The sequence below is a fragment of the Rhopalosiphum maidis genome, chromosome 2 (genome assembly GCF_003676215.2).
Source record: "Rhopalosiphum maidis isolate BTI-1 chromosome 2, ASM367621v3, whole genome shotgun sequence".
Classification (NCBI taxonomy): domain Eukaryota; kingdom Metazoa; phylum Arthropoda; class Insecta; order Hemiptera; family Aphididae; genus Rhopalosiphum; species Rhopalosiphum maidis.
The window spans coordinates 26,820,852-26,834,533 of NC_040878.1; the positions used below are offsets into that span (position 1 = coordinate 26,820,852).

At 27.4% G+C, this 13,682-nt stretch overlaps 2 protein-coding genes across 2 annotated transcripts; both read left to right on the forward strand.

The window, feature by feature from the left end:
* The first annotated feature begins 3,038 nt into the window (after positions 1-3,038).
* LOC113553091 lies at positions 3,039-5,062 on the forward strand. Its single transcript, XM_026956237.1, has one exon. It carries the CDS (start codon positions 3,074-3,076, stop codon positions 4,664-4,666), a length of 1,593 nt encoding a protein of 530 aa, XP_026812038.1. The 5' UTR covers positions 3,039-3,073; the 3' UTR covers positions 4,667-5,062.
* Positions 5,063-7,450: 2,388 nt separating this feature from the next.
* LOC113554535 (17-beta-hydroxysteroid dehydrogenase 13-like) lies at positions 7,451-10,240 on the forward strand. The gene is made up of 6 exons (XM_026958420.1): positions 7,451-7,633; positions 8,229-8,561; positions 8,902-9,031; positions 9,187-9,304; positions 9,394-9,507; positions 10,138-10,240. Exons 1-6 carry the CDS (start codon positions 7,451-7,453, stop codon positions 10,238-10,240), a joined length of 981 nt encoding a protein of 326 aa, XP_026814221.1.
* The last annotated feature ends 3,442 nt before the right edge of the window (positions 10,241-13,682 follow it).

Sequence of the window (13,682 nt, forward strand, 5' to 3'; positions counted from 1 at the left end):
GTGTTTATTATACACCTTCCTCTATAAACCCTAATTGTCCATATATTGTATATCTAAATTGTTTTTATATATAAAGATCAAGAAAAATATATTCTTGTCGATTAGATTAAAAAAATTAAGTACAACTATATTAAGTATAACAATTTATGTTTATAATATCTTGACAAATAAACAACTGCATTTTAAATGTATTATAGTTTATATGAATAAATTATATATTATGAATTATTGAAAGAGAATAATGAAAAAACGTCTTCATCGTCTGATCATTTTTTATACCATGTAATGACTATAACTGTAAGTGTGCGTTAACCGACAATGAGTTTTCGATTTACTTGTTTAGTAAATGAATCGTGACCAAATATACTATAAGAATATATATAGAAATAATGGCAGAGAGTAAAAAAAATCGTCACACAACCGTCCAATGTACGTGAGGAATTCTAGTTAAAGAAAAAAAATTAGGTATATATAAAATATAAATGTATGATATTATTGGTTTAACAACGACGGTCAAGTCTAAACTATACTCACGTAAGTTGATTATATTTCGATGGAAATCTATTCGAACAATGGTTTTTTTTTCAATTTATACTCCAACCACTATAACACTATAACAGTTAAAAATTAAAATAGGAACGCAAATGTTATCGAGTTAAGAAAAATGCGTTATTTACAAAATATAAATAATAACCGTTAAAAATAGAAATATTTCTTGGAAAAAAATATGTATAGACAAAAATTCTTGAATATGTTATAATATGTAAACATATTTAACGTTAACGGTTTAAATATTTTTTAATATAATTACTTCAAGTTTAAATTTGATATAAAATATAAATAACAAAACGCTATGTAGTCAACAACCCTGTGCATGCTGGAACTTGGCCAAAATCGACTTTCTACATTTACCAAACATTTGTAGGAATTGATTTTTCCATAGGTATAAAAGTGGTAATCGACAGGTACAACATTGTAAACGATGAATGCATTAAACACATAATATATTCGGTTGCGTATGAGCGAACTAATTACTATATTGCTATATATTGTAGACAATCATAATGGGTAAATACGTACAGTATAAGTTTTAGCTAAATATATAGTACATATCCGATAACATAGATTATTATTATTCGTTCGATTGATCTATAAGAACATGACCACCAATAGTATACAACATATACACGTGATGATTAATGCCTAAGACTTCGAATGAAAATAGATGAGATAAAATACCGGAACATCGAACAGTCCGAACAGAGAACGAATATTCTATCTAATATAATATGTACCCCACCTATAATATACAATATAATATACATTCTACTATTGATTATAAATACTACAATAAACTATATTACAGTATTATAATATTATAATAAATAATAATACATAATCAATTATTCTACATACTACATACCTACAGAAAAATGAAACAACCAGCAATTTTATGTGATGACAAGCAGATTTCGATATTGGTTATTGTTGTAAACATTTGACTTTTTTTTTACCCCAACATACGATGATTTGTGTCACACCCGTCATCTCGTATTGAGTACTTTATACTCATGTGTTATGATTTTAATAATAAAATTGTTTATTCGGTCATCCGATTATACCACATCGAAACGCGGTTTACAACGTAATATGTATTGTGTTTATTATTTTTATTTATAAGTAGGAACACTGTAAATATACATTTATGTGTACTTATGTTTGGCATGATTGTCTTGACGACTTAACGTTTCTAGCAATTACCCACCACTGAAACTGATCAAGATGAATATGGAATTTAAAAAGCATTTGTTCCAGTTTACATTAGTTTTATAAGTTTAAAAGTGTGACCATAGCACCACACCACTAGCTAAATAATTTGACGGCAATATAATTAAACAAATACCTAGGTATTACATGGTGATAACTAAAACATTACAAGTTGCAGTTATCTTATGTCATATAAGTTTTACACATTAATGTATGTTAATTTACCTTGTTGACGGGTAACTGCAGTGGGAATACGAAAAAAATAAAATATAAAAAATATTACAATAATAATAAGAAGATTGGGAATGTTATGAGTAGCGTGTGAAATAAAATGCAGACAACCATTTTCATGACTGTCGAATTGATTCGCAGAAATTCACGCAAGATGATCCGAATAATAAAAATACAATATGTATATACACATTATAATAACTCGGCTCCGTTAACAAGTACAGAAAAATCACGATTTCGTGCACTCGTAACGGATACGTAGGTTAACTGCAGACTGCTGCAAATATGTATGTAATGATAAAATATACTACATGGTCGTAATATAAAATGAATTTATTTTCAAGTATATTTAAATGTGACATAATTTTTATGAAATTAAAGTAATTTGATACTAAACACTAGACAATTGATTATTTTTAAAATACAAAATAGAATTAAAGTTCATATTAATATTAGTATAGTAAAATTAAATTTAGTTTTTATCATTGAATATTGTAATTCACAAAAATATTAATACATAATAACTTTATCAATTTTCATGTTAAAACAATTTTTTCTCTCGCGCAGTGCTAATACTTAAGATTTATAAATACCTATGTGATGATTGTTAATATGCTACTTGAGTTTTACTACATACCTACATTATACAAACAAGTTAATAATTTTAAGAACGAGTTTTGTATTTAATTGTCACCTACTCGTTTCTCGGTAATGTGTTAAAGGTCAATATCATGTAGGAGCAAGTTCGATGACCGTCTAACCAAATGCTAATAATACTTTTTTTAAATCCCAACCAATGCTGGTCAAAACAACTATATAATTAACCAATTCAGTGTACACGCAATATATTATAATATTATTATAACGGTACAGGTACGTACAGACTCAACTAGAGGCAAAATTAAAGTTCCGTGCACTGTACGTCACGATGTATTTAAACCGTAATTTCCAGTTTGTTGTTACGACTACCGGTTATACAAAGACATGGCCAGTGAGTGCGCTAGGGGAAAAAATACGTTCTCGACCGTTGTCGAGCTATCATATAGGAGCTGCAGTAGTGTAGTTATACAGCACGATGGTGGTTGCGTTGCGGATTGTTTGTATTTTAGCAGTTTTCTGTGGAGCACTGCAGGCCGCTCCAACGGTCACGTACGACCAGAGGCAACACGGTGAATTCAATTTACAGGTGGATGTAGACGATGTCGCTATAGTATTGTTGCCGAGCGATGAGCTCGCCCAAAGAGGTATACTGCAGAATAACAATAAGATGTATCAAATATTAGGGCGCCGCAACGGCGTCAAATTGAAAAAAAAGCATCACAAGAAACCGGTGAACTGCATGACAACAACGGTTAACCCAGAAGTGCCCTACAGCGAATTACCGTCAACGTCATATCTTCCGACATCATCACAGGGATACGAAGAATTGTACTCAACGTCGACTTCGAGCCAAGAAAAATTACAGGATATAATACCCGCGGCTGCTGCATCGCTCGTGTTTGAAACAAATGTTCCGACCGCTCTCGATAGTTTAAACACCACAAGTAGCGACTTATATTCTGCAGTTATAACACCAAGTCCGTTTGAGAAAAAAGTTCATTTGGAGGTAACTGCAGATAGTGTCGCAGCTAACTCGTCTGAAATAGAAGCTGTAAAAACCGTAGAAAAACCTACGATAGTAGGCGGTGCCGTCGAAACCAATAATACAGAAATGGTTGCGATACAAACAGTAGAAAAATCTACAGATGTAACAAGGTTGCAGGCATCAGACATTTCAAAAGGTTCGAAGACTGACGTTAAAACAATTGATGCACTTTCAACAAATTTTGAAGAAAATCCCGTGAGCGTATCATCCGATGTAAAAATAGTAGACAAAATTACTAATGACGAAATTATTAAAATCGACGATACCCAGACAAAGGATTCGAACACTGAAGATAAATCAAATGAAATAACTACCGTAAGAATATTAGAAACTATAGAAATCAAGGAAGTCAAACCCGCTGAGATGATCGTTATAAAAACTATGGAAAAACCTACGGACGGTGGTGCGATACCCGTAGAGTTCGTTGACGAATCTGTAGTGGACACATCGCGTGTAAATGGTATGGAGACGCAAGTAAATACGAAAATAACTAATGAACCTACAGAAATGATTGCCATGAAAACTATAGAAAAACCAACATTTTCCGAAGTCTTAAAGGTCGTAAAAAACCCTATGGATGCGGCTGATGCAGTTAAATCTGCAGATACCCAAGCTAATAAAACGACTTCGGTAGATTTGAACAAAAGTCCTGTAGAATTAGTCGCTATGAAAACATTGGATAGCCCACATACTACTGTAAGGACAACAACTTCTATAGAAAAGTCTGGAATTACAACAAGTACTAAGGTAGTGGAGATACAAGAAGACACAAAAATGCAGAGTAGACCTTCGGTAGAAAATATAGTCTCAAAGTCTGCTCCAAAACAAACAGAAATGATCGCCATGAAGACAGTGGAAAATTCGGCGACGGTAAAAAGTGTAATTTCCGTAAAAACTGTGATCAAACCTGGAATTCCAAAGTCAACACTGTCATCAAACAGTTCCTCGATCATGCGTAAGGTAGGCGATCGTAAACCGTTGCCCACAATCACATTAGAAGTGGCAACTCCAAAAGCATTGTAGGTAAAATGCTTGATGATAATTGTAAGATTTTTTAAAATATTGAAGATGTTTTGTCACTTTAGAACAACGTTTAAATATAATTATATTTAAATAATGTTCATCTTTCAAGCGTTAGCCTAGTATAAATCAATATCTGGATGGCCAGATAATGCAATCTGAAGACTTATTATATTTTAAAAATCAAAACACGTTTTTATTATGTTTATTTATTTAAATAATACAAATTTAAATTTAAAAAAAAATCTTTTATTGTTTTTATGTAAATATATAATATTTTATAGTATTAATTAATAAAATAATAGACAATTTAAGATAATTGTATATTGATTATAGGACATAATATCTTAAAATATAATGATATGTTTACATTATGAATTGATACAATCGTTTTGGCTAACCTAAACTATTATTTTTAGTCGAAAACGGTAATAATCCAAAAAATCCAAATATATAAGAATAAAAATTAATTTTTCATTAATATTGTTGTGATATTTATTATTTACCTTCTAAATTATAACTTATTACCTAGTTTATAAAATATTTATGTACTTAGTTTTAATGATTATAACTTATAAGTTTTAAATTTTAAGCATACTAAAATTAATAGTCCTATTTTGTTATTCTATTTCATACAAAATACAAATTATTTTTAAAACACTAAATACCAACTGAAATATAATAAATATTTTTCATATTTTGAACTAATGTTTTTTATTAGTAGCATGGCGTAACCTTATCAGCAATCAATAAAGTGTAAAGCTTACACAGTAAACAATCACTGAAAAAAATTAATTTCCACTACTACATATAATTTTTACGTTCAAATATCTACTTTTTTTCTCATTCTAGTTATTCTAATTATCATAAGCGCAATTTGAGGGGGGCTTGAGGAGGGGGGCTAAAATCAATCATAGCGCCCCAAAAATGGTTTGTATACATGAAATATATAATATATCCCTTTCCCCCTTCATATATCTCAGGGAGCATACACACAGTACATACATTCAAATTATAATAGCCCCCAACACCAAATTTAAAATTCAAATTGTGCCTATGCTAATTATACATAATTTATTAATTAAAAGGTGAATAATATAGGTAGTTAATGCATTATTATAAATGTTTGATAGTTAGATCACAAAACTACTCGACTGAACAACAAACATCATTTTAAGGCAAACTAAAAAGAAACTAAAAATATTATTACTGTTTACCGTTTGGATGAAACGTCGGATAGCACTGTTTCCTACATATAATAGTTTAAAATTAATACTATAATATATACTGCGTCGATAAGAACGAAGACCCATTTAACTGTAGCTACACCTGTTTTTCGTTTGTATTTGAGCAGAGACATATGAATTTATATCCAAGTGATCGAAGTTAAATAGGTCATTAAATTATTATTAAATACCCTATATTTTTATTTACATTGAGTAAATTTAAACTTAAAATAATATTTATTCATTCAATAATGGTTTTTCTTCAGCTCTCACTAATATTATTCTAAATATCCAAGTAATAAATATATTTCCATGTATTCAAACAATGTTACAATTGCTGGGTTGGACAATAATAACTAAACATTTATTGAATCAATATTGTGAGTTAATGGTACCTTAAGGCTTAAACATGATTTAGTGGCCTATGATTGATCAATTAAAATGATTTATTTGAATTCAAACCTACATTAATTTTCTTCCGTGGTTTAACACGTACCACTCTGATTTTAAACCGCTACATAAAGAAGATATAAATGAACATTATTACCCCCTCCCTCTTTACCATAAGGAAAATTTACGTTTATGATATATCCGTATAGTTATTTATTATCGTATTGTTGTATTAATCATTAGTTATTGGATGGGTATATATACTGAATTAAGAAACAGATATGTTGTCAGTTTGCTACAATATATCAACATTATAAGAATTTAAAATTAGGTTAAGAAAACATTAGTATAATAGCAGGTAGGTATATAAAACAATGTATAATTTAAATCCTTAGTCAGTAAGTATTTTAGTAGGTTAAAATATTTATGTATCGACATACAGTCATACAGAACTAGGTTAAGCTATGATATAATATGAGATATGAAAAAAACAGAAAGGGTCAAGCTGTAGGTACCTTAATATACTTGGTACTTATACTACATAGAATGGTTGTGTTGATGGGATAACTACAAGTTACAACATAACACAATGACAATATATATTTTAATAGTTTTATTTATATTAGTAGCTATTATTTATACTTAGAAACTGGGAGGTAATCGGTGTATGTGAGTAATGACTAATGACTATGTGACAATATAAACAGTTGTATAATTATATATTACATTTTATATTTGATCTTGTAGGTGTAAAAATATGTAATTTAGAAAGGAGGATGAATAAGAATTAAATTCTAAGTAATATCTAACCAGTGGTCACCTTATAACTTTTATACATTGAATTATTAAAATAATATTTGTTTACCAAATAAATATTAAAGTATTTATATAAAGATATATTACCATATTATTAACCTTCACATAAGTTTTATTAGTTACTTATCTATGAAATTAATTTTCATCACACCATCTTATTCTTATTGACATAAAATGTAATTGTAAATTACTCAGCAATTTTAAAATACATTTGTCATTGAATCAAATGATCGATTGCGGCATTAAATCATTACAACTTATAAGTATTGGTCATTTAATTTTCATAAAATTACTTTAGTTCATTTTAAACTTCTAACTTATTGTAGTATGTTAGCTTAATTCAAAATATATAAATATGGCAAATACAAGAAATAAATCTTTCAAACAATGTCAGTACAAGCAAATTCCAGCCAATCCAATACGATTAATATTTGAAATATTGTTGTGCATTTTACTTATAATACCGGCTGTCATGTGGGCAACAATAAAATTATTTTATAAATCTCCACAAAAAAACATTAGCGGACAAGTTGTTTTGGTGAGTTATAAGAAAAATCGAATTCCTATATTTTTTATCACATTATTTATTTCAACTCGATTTTTATCGTCGAAACCTAAATTCGTTAGTGCAATATTTAGGTTTATATAGTGGATAAGCTTTTATGGTTTTCAGATACATAATTGTATGTTTGTTTACAACATTATACATTATTATAACATTATTACAGTATCAATGCTAGACGAATTTAAAATTTACAAATCTACACTCATCAGGACTGCGGAAGTCAGCACAAAGCAATCACCCTAATCATCTAAATTCTAAATACGTATTAAACGCGTAAACATGTGTTTTGAGTATTGTATTATATAAACTAATAACAGTAAAAACAAATATTATGACCACTTTTATTTGTAATTTATTTATTATATTCTCTTTTTTTTCTTTTTTTCCCGTACATGAAAAATTTGGTATTTATTATTAATATTATTATATTAGTTTAAACTTAATTCTTAAACTATTAAACCTGTATATTTAAATTAAATTTATTTAATCTAATTATAAATTATTAAAAATACTGTCATATTACTCTTATTATAAATAATTTTAATTGGAATATTATTTATTACTATAGGTTACCGGGGCCGCTAGGGGTTTGGGCCGCGAGCTTTGCAAAAGGTTTCACACGCTGGGCGCCAAAGTTGCTTGCGTTGACATCGACGGTGAAGGGTGCGCCGAGACGGCGTTAATAATCAATCGAAAAGGCGGGACGGCGAAGAGTTACAAAGTCGACGTGACCGACCGGCAACAAATAAAGGCTATGCACGAGGCCATTATGAAAGAACTAGGTCCTGTGGACATAGTGGTGAACAACGCGGGCATTGTATTGGCCCATATGTACGTCAATCCTGAATCAGATCAGCTTATCGAAAATTTGATCAACGTCAATCTCCTTGGACAAATTTGGGTGAGCTTTACACTGCAATGATAATATGATATCGTGCTATTTCCGTCGATTTTAATTTTTCTTTTCAAAATTAATGATATATGTTATATCTGAAGATTTTAAAAAAGAAATGTAAAAGTTAAAAGATAAATTTATTACGTCACAATTTGTACTAAATCACAAACACTTAAATTTTTAAAAACTATTTTTTATTTTCCAATTTTTAAAACATAGTATACGTGTTTAAACTGTTTTCAATGTTTGAAGTGATTTGCTTAAACGACATGCAATATCAATTGATACATTAAGTTCTCAATTTTTGGCATTAATGCTTTTTAGATTACAATAAAAATTGTTATAGATCAATAGAGAATTATTGCCCTCGATGTTGGAAAGAAATCACGGACAAATTGTTGCTATATCATCTATGTCATCGATGAGTGGATTGTCTGGAATATCTACGTACACAGCCACCAAATGGGCGACAAATGGTAAATAATAATATTAAATTATAATTTTAATATTATCAAACATATTATAATTTATAATAAAACTCTGTTTTAGTTTTATAATAGGATTATTAAGAATTAATAATAATTTATATTAATATTATCATTACTATATTTCTATATTATGTGTAATCTAGGCATGATGGAGAGTTTGTATAATGAACTGAGAGAATTGAAATCAGCCGTCGTGTCAACAACGGTGTGTCCGTACTTTATAGAGACTAATCCGGAAATATCTAAACATTTAAAGCTCAGGTATATATTACAATTTAATGGTTAAATAATAATATTTTATACTTAAAAACAAAAATAATATTATTTATATACAACTAAATGTATTTTAGATTACCAGAAATGCCCACGTCTTTTGTTGGTGAAATCGTTATAAATGGTATACTAGAAAATCGAAGAATTTTTTCAGTTCCCAATCACTTTATGTTTCCGGTTAAACTTGTAAGGTATGTCAATTTTGTTCAACATTTGTTACATAACAATAACCAATAGATACAACATTTAAACCTTAAATAACAACGTATAACTTACTAATTTACATTTCAATTTAAGTACCTAAGTATTTAACTAAATATCTATAATATAGTTGAATCAAATACTATGCAACACGCGTCTATACATATTTCATAATTTAGTTAAACACATTATTTAATTCAATTTTTAATTACAGCTTTTTACAATATTACTATTAACTATTTATTAAGCTAAGCATTGTGAGTAGAGGAAAGGTGTCCAAAGTGGCCACCTAAAGTTAGGTTAACCCTAATAAAATGTTATTAAAAAATTTAAATTGCTTAGATCCTAGAACATTTTCTCAAATTGAAGAAATTTAACAATTTCCTAAAGACTCATTTAATACAATATGCAAATTATCTGGTTTAGACTAAAAAATAAAAGATCTTTGCGATTGAGTTAAAACAATTATCTTGACAGTATAAACTGTGCTCAGATAAATTGATTAATACAATTTAAAATTCATCTAGCCAATTAAAAAATGACTTTCATATTTGTCATATATTTAGAATAACTACCTATAATAAATAATTGTTTTTAATTTTTTTGTATTTATTTTGTAGAATATTACCCGATAACCTACAGCGGTTAATCAACAGAATATTTTATGTGAATATCATTGGATTTCCAAAAGATATAGAATTGATGAACAGATATCGGCAATAGAAATGTTGAAGAAAACTGATAGATGATAATTAATATATTTGTGTTATTTGTGGTGAGAAAAACAACTTCTAGACTCTAGTTGTACACATATAAATAAGTCATATAGAGTATAATATTAACTATTTACCATCATGATAAACAATAATAAAAATATAGGTATAGGTACCTATGTGAATAATATAAAGATATAAATATATATAGATAGTTAAAATAATAGTGAACACTGGACAACAATAAATAAATAATCAAAAAACTGAAAACGATTAATAACAATTACTTAAATCACCTTCCAAAATATTAATTTTTTTTTAATTTGTCAGGAATGCATTTATTAAATTTCACATAAATGATAAAATTATATATACATAATACATGAATGTATTAATATAAATATATACATTTTTATCAAATTACTTCAATAAGATTTGTGTAATGAACAGCGACTAAGACTGTTAAGAGTAGTTATGTTTTGTCATATATAACTCATAAGTTTTGTAAAATACTCAGTATAATAGTACAATAATATATTATGTAGGTACATTTTTTTTTCATAATATTTATAAAGTTTTGCCGACTAATGTTGCAATTTTAACTTATTGATAAATAATAAGCAATTCATTTGGGAAATTAAATATACGAGTACTATAATATATTTTTAAAACTTAAATGTTTATTCAACAAACTGTTGAAAATTGCAATAATTTGATGAATTTATGAACAATATATAAATATAATACCTATGTAGAAAAAAACGCATTTTTCCTAGAATAAAGATATCATTGAAGGAACGGGGCATGCCCTGCAGTATTTAGGGAAGTGATGGATACAGATATCCTCGTTAGATACTCTTATTTTTTTCATACATAATACGTAAGTACGGTTAGATACTTACACATTATTTGAAAGAATATTGTATTAATTTGTTAAGTTAATATAGTATTTATTAATGCTAAATGGATTGACCTTATTCTTTTATCATATCACATAGACCAAGAAGAAGAAACATTACAAACACAGATAAAATTATTGAAGAATTTTGCTTAAAAAATTTTTAAAAAAATGTAATATATTTATACCATATAAGGCTTTTAATTTTAATGATATAAATGAATATTTTTTCAAAACAATAATACTAATGAAATATAATAATGTATGAATATATGATATAATATTTATTATTTAACTTTGTTTTTTGAAAATAACTGTATAGGCCACACATGTGTTTTATAACTTTAAGTAACCCAGTATAAAATATTTATTTGTGTAAATATATAATAAACATAAATTAAGACAAGTCGTCACAAGATTTCTATTTTTATTTTTTTCTAAGTACATCACGCTTGCATATGCTGTCTCTATTTTAGTGTCTTACACATAGACAATATGACAAATTTACGTTCAAAAGTTCCAATTTTATATTGTTAGATTTTACATAGTTGTGATTTATTTATCAAACTTAGAGGCAAGAAAAATAACATTATTTGTATTTTGTCGTTAGTTTTTACAATATTTTAATGTTAATGATGGAAGTTTATACGTATGAGTATTTTTAAATTTTAATATTTTCCAGAATCATAATTAGCTTAAAAATGTTAATAAAAATTATATTATTATCTTTTGATAATAGGTCAATTTTCTCAAATATTTAAGCTAGTTACACAAAAATAGAAATACGGCTAAACTAACATTTTGTATGTAATGCGTAGTTAAGACGTAGACAACACATATGGGTATGACGTAGTACTTTTAGTTTTATTATTACAATTATTGGTCGTGTTTATAAATTTAAATAAAAAGGAAAAGTTTTTAAATATTATTTAACTGTTAACAAAATATACTTAGCTGTTGCCTGTTATAGACGTATAATTCTATTCTTATTGAATTACTAATATAAACCGTAATCTCATAATAGATGAAATAATAAGAATTGCATCTACTCTATAGTATAACTGTATAATAGATAATAGTAATATAACGTATAGCTATTATGATTCTTTAAAAATGGGTTAAAACTTTGAAAGGAATGAAAAAGTTGCACACTGATTTTAAAACTTGTTGGTATGATTTTAATTTATACCTATACAGCTATTTACTATAAAATTGGTGAGTTAGTCCGGGGATCGGGATGAATATCTCCATAATTTTGAACCTATATAATAGTAAACTCTATTCTATATAGTATATAGTTATATCTTTACAAAAACTTAACCATAATTCATAAGCAATAAAGACATACAATTAATATACTAATTACCAATATACTTAATTATGTTTATTGTATAGTGTAGATAAATAATAAATAATATAACTTATAAGTTTGACACGATCGAGGTTAGGTACTTGATCACGAAATGTAGTCTCCTTAAAATCTATGTGTATCTATACTAGTATAACCTATAACTAGAAAAATTAAAAAGTTATAACAAGTTATTGAAACGATATCAAAACCGTAACAAAATAAATATATCTACACGAACGTGATCTACGAACAATGCGTACTATAGCATTTATAGCCATTATTATAGGAAAGTAAATAGACATACTATATCTAGTTTAATACAATTAAATGAATTGAAGACAATTTCGTTTAGTATTTAGACTTTTATAAATTGGCTCTATATTATGTTTATGGCATTTATAGGACATGCCATCATCAATACAGCAGGCTCAAGTTTGATTGTCCAATAATTAAATGGCATACCACGCACAAACTAGGACTATAATAATTAATATATAATAATAATATCATATATACATTATGTATGATATAAATTTTAACAAAACAGGTTTATTTGTATAGATATTGGGACATTAGTTACTAAGGTAGGTTGTAGGTATCTAACTGACAAAACATAGACCATAGACATATTAAATCTATTCTATGCATAGACTATGATGCGTGATTGTAAATTTAAATTGTGTATTTATATGTATACATCTATATCGATGATATCCACCATGGACATAATATCCACATTATATGAGTGATAATGCTACGTAAGTAGATTTTTTTACAGTAGAAAAGAGGGATATAGAGCTACATTATTTCCCATTTCACCTAACCGTGAAATATAATTGATATCCATAATTCACTTTATATCATATATTTATACAATAAAATTATTAAAACAGGTAAAATATCTAACACCAGATACTATTTAAATTGATCTATACACTATACATTAAGTTAACGTGCCAACTTTAAATGATTTTAATCCAATATCAACAACATAATTATAATTCATTAAAAAAAAAACCCGATATGAAAAGATACATCTATAGACTATAAGCCACAAAGTAAAGATGGTAACGAGATGTTTTTTTTGATGTCGATAAACCATGATAATGGTCTATAATTCTTGTCATACATGAGTTTTCAATTTTTCAATTATATTAAGTGTATAACCAAATAAATTAATTTTTTAAATTTTACTGAGGTTTT